The sequence below is a fragment of the Vulpes vulpes genome, unplaced genomic scaffold, assembly GCF_048418805.1.
Source record: "Vulpes vulpes isolate BD-2025 unplaced genomic scaffold, VulVul3 u000000751, whole genome shotgun sequence".
Lineage (NCBI taxonomy): Eukaryota > Metazoa > Chordata > Mammalia > Carnivora > Canidae > Vulpes > Vulpes vulpes.
In genome coordinates, this window is record NW_027325824.1 from 104,076 (window position 1) to 123,798 (window position 19,723).

The 19,723-nt window shown below is 41.9% G+C and overlaps 1 protein-coding gene across 1 annotated transcript; it reads right to left on the reverse strand.

The window, feature by feature from the left end:
- Window positions 1-407: 407 nt before the first annotated feature.
- On the reverse strand, window positions 408-16,062 carry EZHIP (EZH inhibitory protein). The gene is made up of 2 exons (XM_025989042.2): window positions 15,336-16,062; window positions 408-2,896 (listed from the first exon to the last, which is right to left on the reverse strand). Exon 2 carries the CDS (start codon window positions 2,635-2,637, stop codon window positions 718-720), a length of 1,920 nt encoding a protein of 639 aa, XP_025844827.1. The 5' UTR covers window positions 2,638-2,896; window positions 15,336-16,062; the 3' UTR covers window positions 408-717.
- Between the last annotated feature and the right edge of the window lie 3,661 nt (window positions 16,063-19,723).

Below are 19,723 nucleotides of genomic sequence, written 5' to 3' on the forward strand. Positions count from 1 at the left end.
TGCTGTTCTCCTCCTTCCTGAGACTTCTTTCCGGCACTCCCTACTTCCATCTGGGGAGTATTTCCCCAACACACACACACACACACACACACACACACACACACACAGAGTCAAGTCCTCTTTCCTGACCCTGGATATCTCCATCACCCCTCCTTGGGCTGAATTTTGCTCCCTTTTCTTGTCTAAGTTTGCAAATCACCTATGCTGAGAGGGTATATATCACATAAATGGGAATTTCCTGGACAAAATGCACTTAGATAGTAGAAATAAATGATTGCTAGAATATTTTGTTCCCTCTCCCTTCCAAAGAATTCAGCTAGCATGCTAACAACTTTTTTTAATCCTCTAAATCAGATGTAGGATCCAGGTCTTTGGACATAAAAAAAAAAACCACTACATCTTAAAAATGAAGTCAACATTTTTATTTTATTCATTCAAAAATTTCATTATCTAAAGGTAACATGGAAAAGGGAAATCTCAACTCAGGGGCAAAAGCAGGCCTTTTTGAGGAAAATGTGGGCCTGGAATCAAGGGCCAATAGCAAGTAAGTGCTAGGCAGTGCCATTATGGGAAGGAAATGCTTTAAAACTGCGTCTCCAAGCAATAGCATCAAAATTATGTTGGTTAATAGCTAGAACACTTGTAAACCTCACAGATAACTGCAGAACAGGCACCCCTTTCAGGTTAGTGGGTACATGCTAATTCCTATTGCGGCTGTCACACCACAGGACGTGTAGGGGAGGAAGGCATGCTCCCTGTTTCAGCCTGCTCTTCCGCAGGAAGAGGGCTCCGGGCATCAAGCTCCGGCAGCAAGGCACGCCTCAGGCTTGCAGGACTAGGAGTGGAAATGGAGCCCAAGCCACAAAACGTAGGGCAAGAGGGGCTCTGGCCAGAAAAATTAGTGGAGGAAGAGGAAGAGGAAGAAGAGGAGGAGGAAGAGGAGGGGCTCTGGCCAGGAGACCCAGAGGCAGAGGAGGAAGAGGAGGAATTGCCACCACACTGCTCAAAGAAAGGAAAGAGCCTACCAGGAGGTGACGGAGAGGAGGCACGCATACGGACTGCATGCCAATGAGGTTGGGCAGCAAGGCTTGGAGCCTCAGGATTAGGAGAGCTTGACCTACTCTGGCAGACTAGCCTTCGTAAGGCTAACCGAGGGGAAGAAGGAGGACTCAGGCCAGCAGACACAGGTAGAGAGGCGTGGCTTCTAGGGGATGACCTCAGGATGGTGCGGCTCCGCAGGACAAAGCCTGGAGTTGGGAAGCTGTTGCGGAGAGCAAGGCCTATCTGGTTGGCTCGGCTTCGGAGGGCAGGGCCGGACCCGGATGCATGGCTACTGGAAGCAGGGCGGCTGAGAGCAGAGCCTGGAGCCGCTACACCGCGGCGGTAAGCTGGACCCTGCGCGGCTGCACGGCAGTGGAGAGCAGGGCCCGACGCGGAAGCACGGCGGTGGCGGAGAGCAGGACCTGACTCGGAAGCACGACCTTGGGGAGCTGGGCCCCGCGTGGAAGTACGGCGGCGGAGAGCAGGGGCCGACACGGATGGGTGGCTGCGGCGGTTGCGGAGAGCTGGGCCCAGCACGGAAGCACAGCGGCGGCTGCGAAGAGCTGGGCCTGGCGAAGAAGTATGGCGGTGGCTGCGGAGAGCTGGGCCCGGTGAAGAAGCATGGCGGCGGCTGCGGAGAGCTGGGCCCGTAGAAGCATGGCGGTGGCTGCGGAGAGCTGAGCCCGACCCAGGCACATGGCGATGCTGGAGAGCAGGGCCTGGCGCAGATGCACGGGAGTGAAGAGCGGGGCCTGGTGCCGATGCACTACGGCGACGATGAGCAGGGCCTGGTGCAGATGTACGGTTGCGAAGAGCAGGGCCCAACCCGGAAGCATGGCCATGGAAGGCGGGGCCTGGCGGCGTGCCACGACCATTGACCGCAGGGCCTGGCCTGGCTGCTTGACTGCGGAGAGCTGGGCCTGGTCTGGCCTGACTTCGGAGGGCAGGGCCTGGCTGGGATGCGAGGCCGCATGGAGAAGCTTGAGAATGGCGGCAGCCGCGGGGCTGAGACGTCAGAGAAGATGGTGGCACAGGCACGGGGCACTGAGGCCCAGGAAATAGACAGCGCCGCCGCGGAGGCTTCTGAGCTTCAGCAGTCTCCTCGTGGCTGGTCAGCTCCCTCCCATGGCCCTTCCCTGGGCTCATGGCCTGGGTCGGAGGCCCGCTGGTGGGGCCCACACCCCTCATAGCTTGCACCATGGTGGCCACGCTGCCCGCGTGTGAGGTCTGGAGACCTTGGCCTGCCTCAGGCACCACACATTTCAGCTCGGCGCGGGGACTGCGGCCACCCTGGAGGTTAGCTCGCTCCCTCTCCAGCACACAGCCCATAAAGGGCAGCCATGGGCCCTCGCTAGTGATCGAAATAGCGCCCACGGCAGCCAGGGCGGAGGCAGAGGAACCTGCTGTGCCGCTGTGCAGGGCACCACCACCTGATGGAGACAGGTCGCTCGAGACCGAGGGGACCGAAGCACCGGGATCGGGGTTGCTGACCCCGCAGGCATCGCCAGGAGCAAGGGCGACCTCATTCTTTGGCCCTGGGGGCACCTCACCCAGCTGTTGCTTCTGCGCCTTCTCCTTGGACGATGGGGTGGCCATAATGCTAGATTCTCGCTCAGAGACTCGAAAGCGTGGCTGCAGAGGGCTGCCTAGGTAGAGTTCTGGCTGAAGCAGTGAGGAGGATGGGCGTGCCCTGGTCGGATTTTTGCTTTTGATTGGTCGGCTGGTGTCACATGACTGTTGTCTTAAAGGGGGCGAGCCAACCTAGCTCCGTCGCGCGCGAAACCACAATAGTGCTCCACTATTGTGGAGCTACTGCAGGCTCCACGATGTGAATTCCCCATCCATACCTTGACCCCTATGAGAGAGAGAGAGGGAGAGAGAGAGAGAGAGAGAGAGAGAGAGAGAGAGAGTTTCGAGGGAAGGGGCGGGGGCGGCGATGCTGTCTGTATAAACAATTTGAGTCACCCCAAATCAGTTTAGCTTGTCAGCATCACTCTGGTGGATAAACTTTGAAGCAGTGGCTTGAAAGAAACACCACACTGGCCAACAGGAGATACGTCTGTGCTGAGTGTCCCTCCTGGAATCCAGTCAAGACACTGGGACCATGTGTGACTCCAGAATCGACAGTCCCAGAACGCCTCCCGGCTGGAGTCTTGAAAGCCGCCTGAAATCAAGAAATGGATGGGGCCCACTCTGTCATGCCTTGGGATGTTCAGCACTGCTGCCATGTACCAGAGGGGGAATTTGAAGTAACATGTTTCCCCCTGCCTTATCTCCTGAGGCTTGAGCTGGAGTTGCCCGAATTAAAGATAACATGGTCCTTAAATATACATCATCATTTGTATGGGCTGTATAGTAATCCACTGATGCATGTATATTAATTTATATGAGCCAGTCTCCATTCTTGGCCACAGTTCTCTATTATGCTGTGATGCACAGACTTAAAGTTTAATATTTAGACACTAATTTTTAGTCACTATTACAAAAATTATTACTGTGTGCTCAGAAACCAAAACAGAAAAGCAAAGTGAACCTAAACTAGGATAACTAGAACCTAAATTCCCACATATCCATGGGTAAATATTGGTAATGCTTTAATTATTTTTGGTAGAGTGGCCATTTAAAAATAATTAGTAGTTATTGTTTCATAAAATGGAATTATTTATACATACTATTTTGTAACCTGTTTTTGGGTCTAGACAAGACACTTCCCTTAACAATAAATAGGTTTCCACAAAGCCAGTTAACTACAAAATATTCCTTTTATGGAGGAAGCTTACATTTTCAAATACTGCTGTAATGATAAACACGTCTCCAACTTTTTACTCTATAAACACATCAGTGTGAGACATATCCTTTTTGCTAAAAATTACCCATATCCTCAAATATGACCTCACTGTGAATAAATTCCTAGAAAATTCTTGATACAGGCCATACACACCTGTGATTCTTTGATAAAAGTATTGGTAACTGGTTCTCCTGAAACTTGCTGTTATAGCAATTTTAGCAGAGTAGGATGGATACTAAGTGGGACGGATGAGTAACTGGACTGAAACACAACTCAAAAATGGAATGGTATTTGGAATGTTAAATAATATAGAATGGAAAAGATTAGAAAGGGAATGCAGAATAGGATGAAGTGGAGACTGCAGTGGAGGTGAAATGGGAAATTGGGATGGAAATGGAATGAAATACAATGGCAAAGTGGAATGGAATGCCCAACAGAAATAAATATCTAATAGCATATGGAATAACAGAAAAATATAATGTTATATGAAAAAGGAATGGAGTATCATGTGAAATAAGTAAATAGAAGGAAATTGAAATAGGAAAGACTATAAAATGGAATAAAATAAGCAATGGCCTGAAATAAATGGACTATGAAATACTATAAATTTTGAAATACCATAAAAAGATGGAATGGAATATGGAATACAAGATTATGAAGGATAGAATGGGACTTGAATAAAAAAAAATGTGGAAAATAATGATGAAGTAAGGATGGACTTAAAATGAAGAATAAATGAATAGAATGTGTTCTGGTCATCTACCATTCTATAGTATTGTGGAGCAACATACATTTAATTATATTCATGGATTAAATAAAGCTAGAATTCAGAAAGGGTAGAGCAGGAATGGCTTGTTTCTGCTCTATGATGTCATTGTCTGAGACCTCAGCTGGGAAAACTTAAATATCTGTGAGATCATGAGGGAAGGACAGCAATCTGTGATGACTCCTAGATTTTGGCCACAGTATCTGGGCAGACAGTGGTCCCACTTCCTGAAAAGGGAAGGCTTGCAGATTATGGACACAGTGGAGATTGGTGATCATGTTCTGACCATATTGGCCACTATACCCTCTGTACTTGTCCCAGTCATTTAGGGTTATGAACCAACCTCACCTTATAGCCATTCTCTTAATTCTATAGGTCACCTTTCACCGGTTTCATAAGTCCAGTTTCCTCTTGGGAGTCATTTCAATTTACTCTCTGAGATCTTTTCTTTACTCCTTTCTGGGATCTCAGGGCCTTAGTCATGATCCTAACTTAGTAATAATTAAAATACTCTCATCTATCCTTGTTTTCTTTATATATCATATATATATATACACATATATGTGTATATATATATACACATATCCTTTTATATATATCCTTTTATATATATCCTTTATATGAAAAATAATGTATACATAGAAAAATATATATAAAGGAGTCATATAATAGACATTCTATTTATTGATTTGCTCTTCTCTAAAGATCTCAAACTTTATGTTAGGGAAGTCCCTAAATTCTCTTCTTTAGCTCCGTTGGTGTGTCTTCAGGGCCTTATCCTTCTTTCTCTGTGCTCTTGTTTAGAGATAGTGTATGTGTATGCATGTGCTCATAGAAAAAATATCTGGAAGGGTGAGTTTTATTCTCTCAGCCTTATCTTCCAAATATTTTCAATGAGCATATTTCTTTAAAAAGTACAGCTGTTTGAACTTTTATTTCTTTTTGTTTGTTTGAACTTTTAAAACAATTTTAATGTTTATGTTTTAAGCTGAGTCTTAATTTCAACTCAGTTCGTGATCTCAGGGTCATGGGGTCTAGCCCCACACTGGGCTCCACACTCGGCACAGAGTTTGCTTGAGATTCTCTCCCTCTCCCTGTCCCCTTCCCTCTCCTCTGCACGCACAGTTGCTCTCTCTCTCTCTCTCTAAAATAAATAAATAAATAAATAAATAAATAAATAAATAAATAAATAAATAAATCAACAACAAACAAAAAACCTTAAAAAAAAGAATTAAAAGTCTTAAACATGTCCATTTAATGTTACAATTTCTCTTCTGGGGATTAATTCTAAAGAAATAACTTAGGGGCACCCGGGTGGCTGTGTCAGTTAAGTGTATGCCTTCGGCTCAGGTCTTGATCCCAGGGTCCTGGGATTGAGCCCTGCATCAGGCTCCCTGCTCAGTGGGGAGCCTACCTCTCCTTTTTCTCCCTGTGTTCTCTTGCTATTTCTGTTTTTCTCCCTCAAATAAATCTTTTTTTTAAAAAAAAAGATTTTATTTATTTATTTATGAGAGACACACACAGAGAAAGAGAGGCAGAGACACAGGCAGAGGGAGAAGCAGGCTCCCTGCAGGGAGCCTGATCATGTCCTGGGTCAAAGGCAGGTGCTTAACCACTGAACCACCCAGGGATCTCCTCAAAGAAATATTTTTTAAAAATAAAATATTCATAGACTTACAATGTTATATGCTCAGAGGTGATTCTTATAGTGTCATTTATTTAAAATAATCTGAAACAATCTCACTTTGCAATAGGATATTGGGTGTCCATAGAATAAACATACAGCTTTTATAGGATGTTTTTGAAAAAAATTTTAATACCATGGGAAAATATCTTTGGTATACAAAAAGTACATGGTGTATCTCTATCTACTGATCTATATTTACATCTCTGTATTTTTTATCTACCAAGCTCTCTACATATATTAGAATTTCATTCACTATAGTGCAGTTTTTCTCAACCAGAGGCATTTTGCCCCTTGGGGGGAATTTTGAAAATGTCTGGAGAGAGGGAAAGGTACTAGTGGCATCTAGTATACAGAAGAAAGGGGTACTCTCAGTTAATTCAATGCATAGGAGAGTCTCTAACAACGTGCAGTTATCTGATGCAAATGCCAAAGCTGTCCAGTTTGACAAACTCTGCTGTAGAGCATTTAGATAATTCAGAAAAGTTCAAGACAAAATTTAAATCACAATCCTTCTAGTGATTGATAACTATTATTAAAAATTTGATATGTGTATTTTCTATGATGATCTTATGCTTTTTAAACAGCAAAAAGATGCTTTTTGAAATTAATTCATTAAAAAAATCAAGCTACAGATGTTTTCACATGAAATATTCTAGTCATTGCTTAAGAACTTGTATAACTTGGGCAGCCCTGGTGGCTCAGCGGTTTAGTGCCTGCCTTCCACCCAGGGCATGATCCTGGAGACCCAGGATTGAGTCCCACATCGGGCTCCCTGCATGGAGCCTGCTTCTCCCTCTGCCTGTGTCTCTGCCTCTCTCTCTCTCTCTCTCTCTCTCTCTCATGAATAAATAAATTAAAAATCTTTTAAAAAGAACTTATATAACTTAATTTTTTTTATATAACTTAATTTTAATTTCAATTCATTTACATGGAGGAATATTCTACAAATAACAATCCATCTCCTCTATGACCTGATTCTCAACACTCTACTCAAAGCATTAATTTCTAAATATTTATATATTTGCTTTAAAAAGTTGTGGGCATCATAATCATAATGTAACATTTCTAATATATAAAGGGCAATATGTTTGACTAACCAGGTCATGGTAATCTCACTACCGCTCCAGTGACTGTTTTGCAAATGGATGTTTCCCAGTTGTAGTTTATAAGGTATAAATGTAAAATGCCTTGGGGTCTTTAGAGAAAGGTTTCTCCACTCTTACCAAAAAAATAAAAAAATAAAAAATAAAATAAGAAAGATATAAATTGCTTACACAAAATTACTTAAAACATTATATATCATGTTGGAATTCATAAGTGAATTTGTACGATTGCTGGATATAAGGTCAATATTACAACATTGAGTAGTTTTTCTAAATATTAGCATAAAAATTATGAAGAAAAAATGTTATGCCTTTTATTATAGAGTCAGAAAACATCACTAGGGACAAATCTAATAAAATAATCACAGGGGCAGCCCAGGTGGCTCATGCGCAGCCAGGGTGGCTCAGCGGTTTAGCCCCGCCTTCAGCCCAGGGCCTGATCCTGGAGACCCGGGATCCAGTCCCACGTCAGGCTCCCTGCATGGAGCCTGCTTCTCCCTCTGCCTGTGTCTCCCGCTCTGTGTGTGTGTGTGTGTGTGTGTGTGTATCATGAATAAATAAATAAAATGTTTTTTTAAAAAAAGGAATCACAGTTGGGCTCCCTGATAAGGGGGGGAGCCTGCTTCTCCCTCTCCTACTGCCCCTCCCCCCTGCTTGTGTGTGCACATGCTCTATCACTCTGCTGTCTCTCTCAAAACAAAAACATCTTAAGAAAGAAAAAAGAATCACAAGATTGCTGCCCAGAAATCTGCATAACACTTCTGAGAGAGGGCAGCCCAGGTGGCGCAGCGGTTTGGCACCGCCTGCAGCCTGGGGTGTGATCCTGGAGACCCAGGATCCTGTCCCACATCGGGCTCCCTGCATGGAGCCTGCGTCTCCCTCTCCCTCTGCCTGTGTCTCTGCCTCTTTCTCTGTGTCTATGAATAAATAAAATCTTTAAAAAAACACTTCTGAGAGAAATTAGAGAAGACCTAGGTGAATCAGAGATATATCATGCTTATGGATTAGAAGACAATATTATTAAAATTAAAGAGATTTCTTATCAAAATGTTCTAAGGCGTCAATATAATCCCAGTTGAAATTCCAGCTGGTTTTTTGTAAATGAAAACTGGTAAACTGATTCCAAAATATTTTTGGATATCAGTGGTTTAAGAATAGCCAAAGCCATCAAGAAGAAATCTAATGGACTTTCACAGCCAGATTACATGGCCCATTATAAAGGCAAAATAATTAAGATAATGTGATTTGTGTACACGAATAGACAAATAGACTGATGGAACAAAGAGCCCACAGACACATATATGGTCACATATATATGGTCACCTGATTTACAACAAATGTACTAATGCAGTGGATAGTCATTAAAGTAAGTGGAACTGGACTAATTGGCTGTCCATCCATATGGAAAAAATTAATTTGGCCAACTCATACACAAAAACTAGTTCCAGAAGACTATACACGCACACTCATACACTCACATATAGTCTTCCCACATACATCCAACAAATATCTTACATACAGAAGAAAATAAGTGAAGAAGAAAAAAAGCAGATGCAATTAAACATCGGCACAATATGTTAACAGGTACTTCACAAAATGGGACATCCAACTAACCAATAAAAATTGCCCAAACTCAGTCATCAAGGATATGCAAATTTAAATAATGAAGTATCTATAAACATCTCCCAGGATACCCCAAATCACTACCAATATTGAAAGTTGGAGAAAATAGAAACTGGAACTATTAACTGCTGGTGGGAGTGTCCGTACTTCTGTGGGGGAAAACTGTTTGGCAGTATCAAAGCTGAGTTTATACATTCTCTGTAACCCAGCAACTCCATCTGTATTAGTTTTCTATTTCTGCATACTATATTACCACAAACGTGGTGGCTTAAAACAGTGTCTGTTTTTAGCTCACAGTTCTGTAGTTTCAGAAGTTCATGTGTGGCATGGCTGGGTTCTCTGGTCAGGGTTTCACAAGGTGAAATCAGCCTGAGAAATCAGTTGGCCAGTGCTACAGACTGAATGTTTGTGTCCTCTACAATCTGCAAGTTCAAACCCTAATCCCCATTGTGATGGTATTTGGGGATGAAGCCTCTGGAAGGTAAATGGGTTTGGATGAGATCCTGAAGGTGTGGCCCCATGATGGGACTGGTGCCCTTATAAGGAGATGAAAAAGAACAGAGCCCGTGAGGTTACAGCAAGAGGGTGGCCATCTGCAAACCAGGAAGTGGGCTTTCATCAGACATAGAACTGCTGGCACCTTGATTTTGGACTTGCCAGCTTCTAGAACTGTGAGAATGAAATGCTTTTTGTTTAAGTCACCCAGTGTATGGTATTTTGTTATAGCAGCCCAAGCTGATTTAAGACAACCAGGCTGTGTTTCTTTTTGGGGGCTCTTTTGAAGAACACATTTCCTAGCTCATTTAGGGTATTGACAGCATTTAGTCCCATTTTTATCTCCTAGAGATTTCTCATAGTTCCTTGCCACATTCATCCCTCCAAACACCCCCACACAGATTAATCTCTCTGGAAGTGAACACTACATATTATACAAGGTCGAAGGTCATTAGGAATCATCTTAGAATTCTGCCTAGGACAGTGGGCCCTCTGGCCCCCAGGGATCCAGTCTGTCCCACATACAAAATTCATTCATCCCATTCCACAATTTCCAAATTTCTCATAGTAGTATGGCATCAGCTCAATTCCAAATGGTCACTTAAATCTCATCAGCTCAAAGTCTAGAATCTCATCTCAGTCATTTAAATCAGGCATAGATGAGTTTTCTGGGTAAAATCCATGCAGTACAACTCCCATGGCACAATCCCTTTCCAACTGGCCCTAGTGACACTAAAGTGATAAACAATTTTACTCTGACACACAGTGCTGGGACAGGCCTATAACATTATGATTTAATATGGGGCAGGGGGATGGGAATGGAAGGCAGAGAGGAGTTAAGAGTCCAAAGCAGTTTGGAAATTCAGCTGATTTCTACTAATAGTCTGTCCAAGGCAATCAGGGCTTTCTCTAAGGCCACTTAGGCTTTCTCTAGCATGCACCTCAAAATTCCTCCAGCCCTCGCCCACCATCCAGTTCCAAAGCCACGCCTACATCTTTAGCTGTTTGCAATGGTGGCACCCCACATTCAGGTACCAACATCTGTATTAGTATCCTGTTGTTGTGGAATAGATGATCACACCCATTTACTAGCTCACAGTTGTGCAGGTCAGAAGTCTGTGCCATAGTGAGATGGCAGTGGACTTGCTGTGCTCTTTTCTGGAAGTTTTTAAAGGGAAGAGTCCCTTCCAAACACATCCATGTTGTCAGCTAAATTCGGTTCCTGGCTGCTAGAGGACTGAGCCCCTTTCTTTCGCTGGCTGTTAGTCGGGGACAGTACTCTTCTCCCAGAAGCTGCTTTCAGTTCCTCACCATGTGGCCCCCTGTGAATGCCTGCGAATGGCTCCAATCTCTCTTTCAGGTGGGGCCTCTGCCCTTGTAAGTGTTCCCCTGATTAGGTCTGGTCCACCAGGTACAATCTCCCTATCTTAAGGTTAACGGATCTGTAGCTTTAATTACACCTGAAAAATCCTTTTTACTATATAATTTCACATAATCATGGGAGTTCTAGCTCATCATCCACACCCAATGGGAGGAGATTGTGCAAAGACAAGGGTCACTGGGCATCATAGAATTCTGGCTACCACCCAATCCATGTACATATCAAACAGCATTGCAAACATGTTCTCCAAAACACCTGAATAAAAATGTTCACAGCATCATTATTGATAATAGTCATGGACTGGAAACAATCTGAACATCTATCAACAGCTGAATGAATACAGTGTTCTCTACTCATGGTAGACATACAGACACAAAACAAGCAAATATCCCTATATAAAGTAAATATAAACAGATTACCAAATCATAATACAGGGTGAAGGGAACCAATTATAATTCTGTTTGTATAAAGTTTTAAAACAGGCAAAATGAATATATAGTGTTATAGGTCAGAATAGTGGTTAAGTCAGGTGTAATGACTAGACGAGGGCATAATATAGGTTTCAGGGGGTTCCAGTAATGTTCTATATCTTAATCTTGGTGATTCATGTTTTCACTTTGATTTTTTTAATAATAGTATTTTATAATATTTTTAATTTAAATTTTAGGTAGTTAACATATGGTGCAATATTGGTTTCTGGAGTAGAATTTAGTGATTTATCACTTACGTACAACACTCATCCGAACAAGTGCCCCCCTTAAAACCCATCACCCATCTAGTTCCTCCCCTGCCCTCCTCCTTCCATCAACCTTCAGTTTATTCTCCATCATTAAAGGTCTCTTATGGTTTGTTTCCCTCTCTCTTTTTTTCTCTTTTCCCTCTTCCCATATGTTCAACTATATTCTTTCCTAAATTACACATATTAGCGAGATCATATGGTATTTGTCTTTCTCTAATTTCACCTAGAATAATGCATTCTAGCTCCATCCATGTCCTTGCAAATGGCAAGATTTCATTCTTTTTGATGGCTGAGTAATATTCCATTGTATATACATATATACCACCTCTTCTTTATCCATTTGTCTATTGATGGACATTTGAGCTGTTTCCATAATTTGGCTATTGTTGATAATGCTTCTATAAATATTAGGGTGCATGGGGTGCTTGCTTGTTTTCACTTTGTAAAATATCAAGTTGTTGCCTATTATAATTTATGTACTCTTCTTTTTATATGTTCTACTTCATTGACAAATAAAAGCTAATGTAAAAGAAAAAACCTTATAAAAGGCAAGAAGAACGGACATATACTTCAGACTCACAATCCCTTATAGGCAATTTTAAAATTGAAAACGTTTTGATAACTAATTTCCCGGACTCATTTGCCCATAAAATTTGACCTGAACTGGCATGAAGCTATTTGCAATCTTTATATATCTTAGAGTGATTATTTATATGTTTCACTGCAGAAATATTGTTGTATTAGATGTAGTAGTATTATTCCAGATCCTGCTCTGGATCTTATAGAATGTATGGTGTATGAATTCTGAAATATTTAGTCCCAAGACTTTTAGATAAGTATACATATATAGTAGAGAATTTTTTACATTATTCTGTCAGCTGATGACAGATCAAGAACTGAACAAGAACTAAGAAAAACTGCAGTTTGAATTTATCGAATTCTTTGTTCAGCGCTTAAGATGATTATATGATTTTTCTTCTCTGTCTTATTGGTATAACGGATTGTTAAAAGGTTAAAATATTCCTAATATTACACCATGCTCTCATGACCAGGAAAATACCAGGGTATGGTAGATTTTTACATATTGTTGAATTTTATTCAAACTTTATTGATAAAAATTTAATCTATGTTAATAAGCAAAATAGATCCATATTTCTCTATGTGTGTAGAATATTATGACTTCCAGGTTTTGGAATCAGGGGTTGGACTCCATTAAATAAATTTGGAAGATTTCTATCTTTTCTTCTAGCTTCTAAACAACATTTTTATTGTTTTAGGGATTTGTGATCCATTAAAAGAATGGGATGACATTATTCAACTTTCCTTGTGTATTCAACAGAAATTTTGGTTCCCAAGCCCAGTGAAAGAATCACACCATTTTCTGACAAAGGGGTAGGTATCAGAAGATGTGTATTCCAGGAAACGGAAAGAGAGTTACTACTATAAATAACATGGATGCTGACCTCAGATAGATTTGGGTGACTGTCCCCATTCCACCACTTACTTAGTGTATGACTTTCTTTTTTTTTTTAGATTTTATTTATTTATTCATGAGAGACAGAGAGAGGCATACATAGGCAGAGGATAAAGCAGGCTCCTTGCAGGGAGCGGGATGCGGGGCTGGATCCCAGACCCCAAGGGTCACATCCTGAGCTGAAAGCAGATGCTCAACTGCTGAGCCACCCAGGCATCCTTGTGTATGACTTTCAACAAGTTAATCCTCTAAGCCTGATTTTCTTCATTTGGGAAATAGGAATTTCCTCTTGCATTGCTTATCCCAAATTTAGCCAAGTGTAATTTTCTCATTATTACTGAAGTTAATGAATATGCAAACCTGATGGAATCAAGAGTAAAATGTGTGGGGTACCTGAGTGGCTCGGTCAGTTAAGCATCTGCCTTTGGCTCAGGTCATGATTCTGGGGTTCTGGGATCCAGTCCCACATCAGGCTCCCTGCTCAGTGGTGAGTCTGCTTCTCCCCCTGCTCATACTCATTCTCTCAAATAAATAAATAAAAAATATTTTTTAAAAAGAGTAAAATGTATTAATTTACAAATATTCACAATTAACATCAACAAGGGAGAGACAACCTCACATCTGTCAGAAGGGCTAAAATCAACAACAGAAAAAAAAAACAACAGGTGTTGGCAAGGATGTGGAGAAAAAGGAATGTTTGTGCATTCTGGTGGGAATGCAATGTGGTGCAGCCACTGTGGAAAACAGTAGGGAGGTTCCTCAGAAATTTAAAAATAGAACTACTTTATGATTCAGCAATTGCACTACTGGCATTTACCCAAAGAAAGCAAAAACACTAATTCAAAGGGATATATGCACCCCTATGTTTATAGAAACATTACTTTACCATAGCTAAGGTATGGAAGCAGCCCACGTGTCCATTTATTGACGAATAGATAAAGATGTGGTATACTTTTACAATGGAATATTATTCAGCCGTAAAAAGAATGAAATCTTGCCATTTGCAATGCCGTGAATGGAGGTAAAGAGTATAATACTTAGCGAAATAAGTCAGAAAAGGACAAATACCATATGATTTCAATATCATATGTGGAATTTAAGAAATAAAACAAATAAAGTTTAAAATAAGAGAAATCAAGCAACAGACTCTTAATTATACGGAACTGATGGTTACTAGAAAGGAGGAGGGTGGGGGATGGGTTAAATCGATGAGGATTACGAGTGCACTTGTGATGAGCACTGGATGATGTATGGAAGTGTTAAATCACTAAATTCTACACTTGAAACTAATATTAATATTAAACTGTACGTTAACTAACTGGAATTAAAACAAAAACTAAAAAAAGGGAGGCAATAACTTTTAGGAATTGTATGCAGTTTAAGCAGTTATTTAATTTTCTTGAAATTAAGCTGATTATAATGTATTTTTCTACATAGAATTTCTATATACTATTTTTATATAAAATGCATTACCTAGACTAATTTTCTCAAAATAACTTACACACAAGATCTTTATTTTTTTAAGATTTAATTTACTTATTTAAGACAGAGTGAGAGAGAGAGAGAGAGGCCATTAGAGCAGCGGGGGAGGGGCAAAAAGAGAGGGAAAGGGAGAAGACGACTCCCCGCTGAGCAGGGAGCCAAACAGGGGAGTCCATCCTAGGAGCCTTCGGAGATCATGACCTGAGCTGAAGACAAATGCTTAACCAACTCAGCTACCCAGGCGCCCCCATACAAGATTTTTAAAGTTAAATAGTGACTCTAGCCTTTCATGAAATCACCCCCAGCCCTACACACCTCACTTCTGCTCTAGCTGAGACTTTCATCTTTTCTGTCTCTCCGAAATTTACCATATTATTTCTAAATCATAGCCTTTTTTTAAAATCATAGCCTTATATTGATTTTAGCATACTGCAAAAAAAAAAAAAAAAGCCACAAATGAGGACTTTTGGTTTCAGCGCCCTTGTGTGAAGAGGCTGGAAATCATCGCCCCCTTTCCTATAACAAGAAGACTTTGTACAAACTGAATCAACTTTTTTTTTTTTTAACCCATTGGAAAACTGAGGTTGCAGGGCAATCCTTAAAAACAGATTTAACAACCACGATTTGCTTACTTGGAGCACATGTGTCTAGAGCCATAAACATAGAACACTTAAATGATAAATTTGCTTAATTGCTTAAAGCTGAGCCTGTACTGCTAGGATAGTAAGGGAGCCTCCACGTGTCTGTGGGCTTTACCTCCAGTAAAAATGTTTCCTTGTCCAGGCAGTGCGGGGCGACGCCATAAATGCCGGGGTCAGAGACAGATGCGTGGAAACTCTGCACGTCGCACCTGCTGCAGAAGCTGTGCAGCGCCGGGTGCGTGTGGGACCGATACGTGACGATGCTCTTGGCGCCCAGCAGCAGAGTGAAGCGCGAGGCCGGGACGAGGAAGTGTCGATGCTGCTTCTTCCTGCACAGCCTGCAGCTGCAATCCACCATGCGCAGGTCTGCGGGCGCCCAGACCGCGAAGCGGACCGCGCCTCAGTGGCAGCCGCCGGTGTGATACACCAGGCCGGGGTACTCGAAGGTGTCCAGCAGGAACTTGGTGGCGCCCTCGCCGCTGAGGCCCCGCCGCTTCCTGAACGTCTCCCCGCGCTACCGCTGCGCGCCCAGGTCCAGCTCATTGAGGGACTGGGAGGGCGCTAGGGCGGAGTATATGGCAGTGTTCTTTGTAGCCCTCTTCACTGGCCTGCTGGCTTTCTTCCAGCCGTGTTCTTTGCCACAGCCAGGCTGCTGACCCTGGTTTGGACTAACAGGCAGCTGTGCGCGCCAGGCGCCAGGACCCGTGGCTGAGCTGGTGAGCTGTAGTGAGGATGAGGGTGAGAACCGGGAGCAGGAATCCCTGGGTCACTCTGTTATGCGGTTGGGCGGCAGTCCTATTCCTTATCCTGAGTGTGGCATCCTCAGCCATAAATGTAAATCTGGCTAAGCTGTCACCCTGCAGTGCTGGCTGGAGGACAGAGGGTGGGGGCTGGGGGTTGGAAGTCCAGGGGAGTGCTTGGGTTCTAAGAACTTTTGGGGCTACCCTTTTGTCTGCACTACCACGGTTGCCCACTTGTTAAAAATGAGGCCAAAAGACCCTTCCCCTGACCCTAAAATAACTTTACTGGGATAACATGTTGGTAAGCTGTATTCATAGCCCCTTCTCCTAAGAGATTTTTTTAAACATGGTCTGTAGACACTGGAGATTGCCTATATCCTTGCTCAGTTTGTTATACATACCTGCCTTGGAACCATTGACATGACCCTGCAGTTTTCTGAATCCCAGTAATCTTCTATGAGAAAAAGGTAATTAATACACTATATTTCGAGTGTAGGGGGCAGTAAATTCAAGAACATATTTTAAGTATTTATACAGCAGAAAAGAATTAGATTTATTATATCTATGTTATTTCTAAATTCGTTTCCCAATATTTTCCTTAGTTTTAAATTTTTTTATTAGATTTATTTTTAGTTTTCTTCTATGCTAAGATTTGGGAAGTATTCTGGATGCTGGATGGGAAAAAGCCCGCATAATCTGATCCTTCTCCTAAAGCATCTCAATTTTTAGTGTATAGCAAACAGATAAATTACATGAAAGGGTTTACCATGAAGAATTATCGGTCTTTTAGGGGTATTATGAGAATGTAAAGTAGAGACACAAAGGAAGAAGCTACATACTGGGATGGACTGGAGATGAGTGGCCAAAGAAGAAACAGGATACCAGAGAAAGCCATATCCTTGTATGTGTGAAGTGACAATTCCACTTATCTTTGAGTTCATGTTCTTGATTCTATCAGTGTAATCCTGAAAAATATCTGTGCCTTTCACCCAGAAAATAAATAGAAAGAGCAGGGGGCTCTAGGAACACAAATGAGGACCATTTGGAAGTATTACTAAGTTTATTTTTCAAATGAGGGAACTGAGACACAAGATGGTCAGAATTTTCCATGGTCCCACTGGAAGTTAGTAATAAAGCTGATATGACCTAGTTAACCTGACCCACTCCCCCATCTCCCCCCCTCCCCCCACTCCCCCTTTCCTATCTCTCCCCCTTCCCTCTCTCCTCTTCCCTACCTCTTCCCCTTCCCCCTTCTCTCTCCTCCCACTCTCTCCCCTCTTCCACACTATACCCCCTCCCCCTCCTCTTTCCTTTCCCCTCCTCCCTCTCTAGCCTGCCCCTCTCTTCCCCCTCCTTCTCCTTCCTTGCCCTCCTTCCTCTCTCCTCTTCTCCCCTCCCCCTCTCTCCCTTCTTCCCCTTCCTCCCTCCTCTCCTCCCTCTCCCCTTCCCTCTTTTCCATTCCCCTTCCCCCCTCCTCCCTCTCTCCCCCTTTCCTCTCTTCTCTAACCCCTTCCCCCCTCTTCTTTCTCTCCTCCTCCTCTTCTCTCTTCCTCTTCCTCCTCTCTCTCCCTTGCCCCCCTCCCTCCCTTTTCCTCCCTCTGTCTCATCCCATGATGCCTTGGCATATCTCCTCTTTACTGGACCTTCTGCCTACCTTTTATAAGGACCCTTCTGATTACATTATAACCATCTGGACCACCCAAGATAACCTCCTCATGTCAATATCATTAACTTATTCACATTTGCAAAGTCCCCTTTTCCATATAAACTAATGGAAGAATTAGGATATGGAAGTATTTTTACATTTTACCATAATTTCTTGTCCCAGAGGCTAGCAAACCCTGGGCATTTTCACTCTCAGACTTGCCAAACGTACTTCTATTGTCTTAGCCAGACTGAGATCAGACCTCCCCCTGCCAAGCCTTCCCATAGCCAGACCCTGACCCACTGGGATAGATGTGTCCTATGGGGAAAAGGGGAGTTTTATCCTAGTGTGATTCATCAGTTGCATACACAGTACTCATTACATCAAGTGCCCTGCTTAATGCCCATCACTCAATGATCCCTTCCCCCACCCACATCCCCTCCAGCAACCCTCAGTTTGTTTCCTAGAGTTCAGCATCTCTTATGATTTGTCTCCCTATTTTCATCTTATTTTATTTTTCCTTCCCTTCCCTTATGTTCATCTGTTTTGTTTCTTAAATTCCACATATGAATGAAATCATATGATATTTGTCTTCCTCTGATTTATTTCACTTAGCCTAATACCCTCTATTTCTATCCACATCTCTGCAAATGACAAGTTTCATTCTTTTTGATGGCTGAGTAATATTCCATGGTGTGTGTGTGTGTGTGTGTGTGTGTGTGTGTATACATATATATTCATTCCACCTCTTCTTTATCCATTCACCTGTCAATGGACATTTGGGCTCTTTCCATATTTTGGCTATTGTGGACATTGCTGCTATAAATATTGGGGTGGATGTGTTCCTTGGAATCACTATGTCTGTTTATTTTGGATAAATACCTAGTAGTGCAATTGCTGGGTTGTAGGGTATCTCTATTTCTAACTATTTGAGGAACCTCCATACTGTTTTCCAAAGTGGTTGCACCAAACCTCCATACTGTTTTCCAAAGTGGTTGCACCAGTTTTCATTCCCACTAACAGTATAAGAGGGTTCCCCCTTTCTCTGCATCCTTGCCAACATCTGCTATTTCCTGGATTGTTCATTTTAGCCATTCTGAGAGGTGTGAGGTGATATCTCATTGTGGTTTTGATTTGTATTTCCCTAATGGCAAGTGATGTGGAGCAGTTTTTTCATGTTTCTATTAGCCATTTGTATGTCTTCTTTGGATAAATATTTGTTCGTGTCTTCTGCCCATAACTCGACTGAATTTTTTGGTTTTTGGTGTTGAGTTTGATAAATTCTTTATAAATTTTGGATACTAGCCCTTTATCTGGTAAGACTTTTGCAAATATCTTCTCCCATTCCATAGATTGCCTTTTAGTTTGTTGACTGTTTCTGTATAAAAGCATTTTATCTTGATGAAGTCTCAATATTTTTGCTTTTGTTTCTCTTGCCTTTGGAGAAATATCTAGCAAGAAGTTGCTGTGGTCAAAGAGGTTGCTGCCTATGTTCCCCCCTAGGATTTTGATGGATTCTTGTCTCACATTTAGGTCTTTCACCCATTTTAAGTTTATTTTTGTGTATTATACCTCTTTCATGTTTCATTCAAGTCTAAGCTTAGATCTCATTTCCTTTAGGAAAACTTTCATGGCTCCCTATCTGAATCTTGGATTGGTGCCCCCCGTCAATGCCCACATCCTCTATTTCCTCTATCATACTCCTAATACCTATTACTTATATTTTAAAAATGTATTTAAATTATGACATAGTTTTATTTTCAGAATATTTATTGATTATATATGTTATCCATTTTTGGTAAGTAGTTAACTTGGCTGAAATCAAATGGAAAATTCCATCTCCACTGTGGTGTAGTAAATGCTCAAATATCAGTTCAGGTTTTTTTTTTTTTTTTTTGACCCTCCTTTTTTTAAAGCATTATTTATTTTTGACAAATAAAAATTGTGTATATTTATATTTAGGGTATACATTGTAATGTTTTTATATATGTATGCATTGTAAAAAGATCGCCATAATCAAACTAGTTAACATACTTATCCCCTCCCATAATTAACTTTTTGTGGGTAATGCAAACAGTTGGGATCTACTCCCTTAGCAAATTTCAAGTATATAACACA

What these genes read in the sequence shown, in the direction of transcription:
- EZHIP (XM_025989042.2), bottom strand. Translation starts at nt 2,637, where the DNA reads ATGGCCACCCCATCGTCCAAGGAGAAGGCGCAGAAGCAACAGCTGGGT.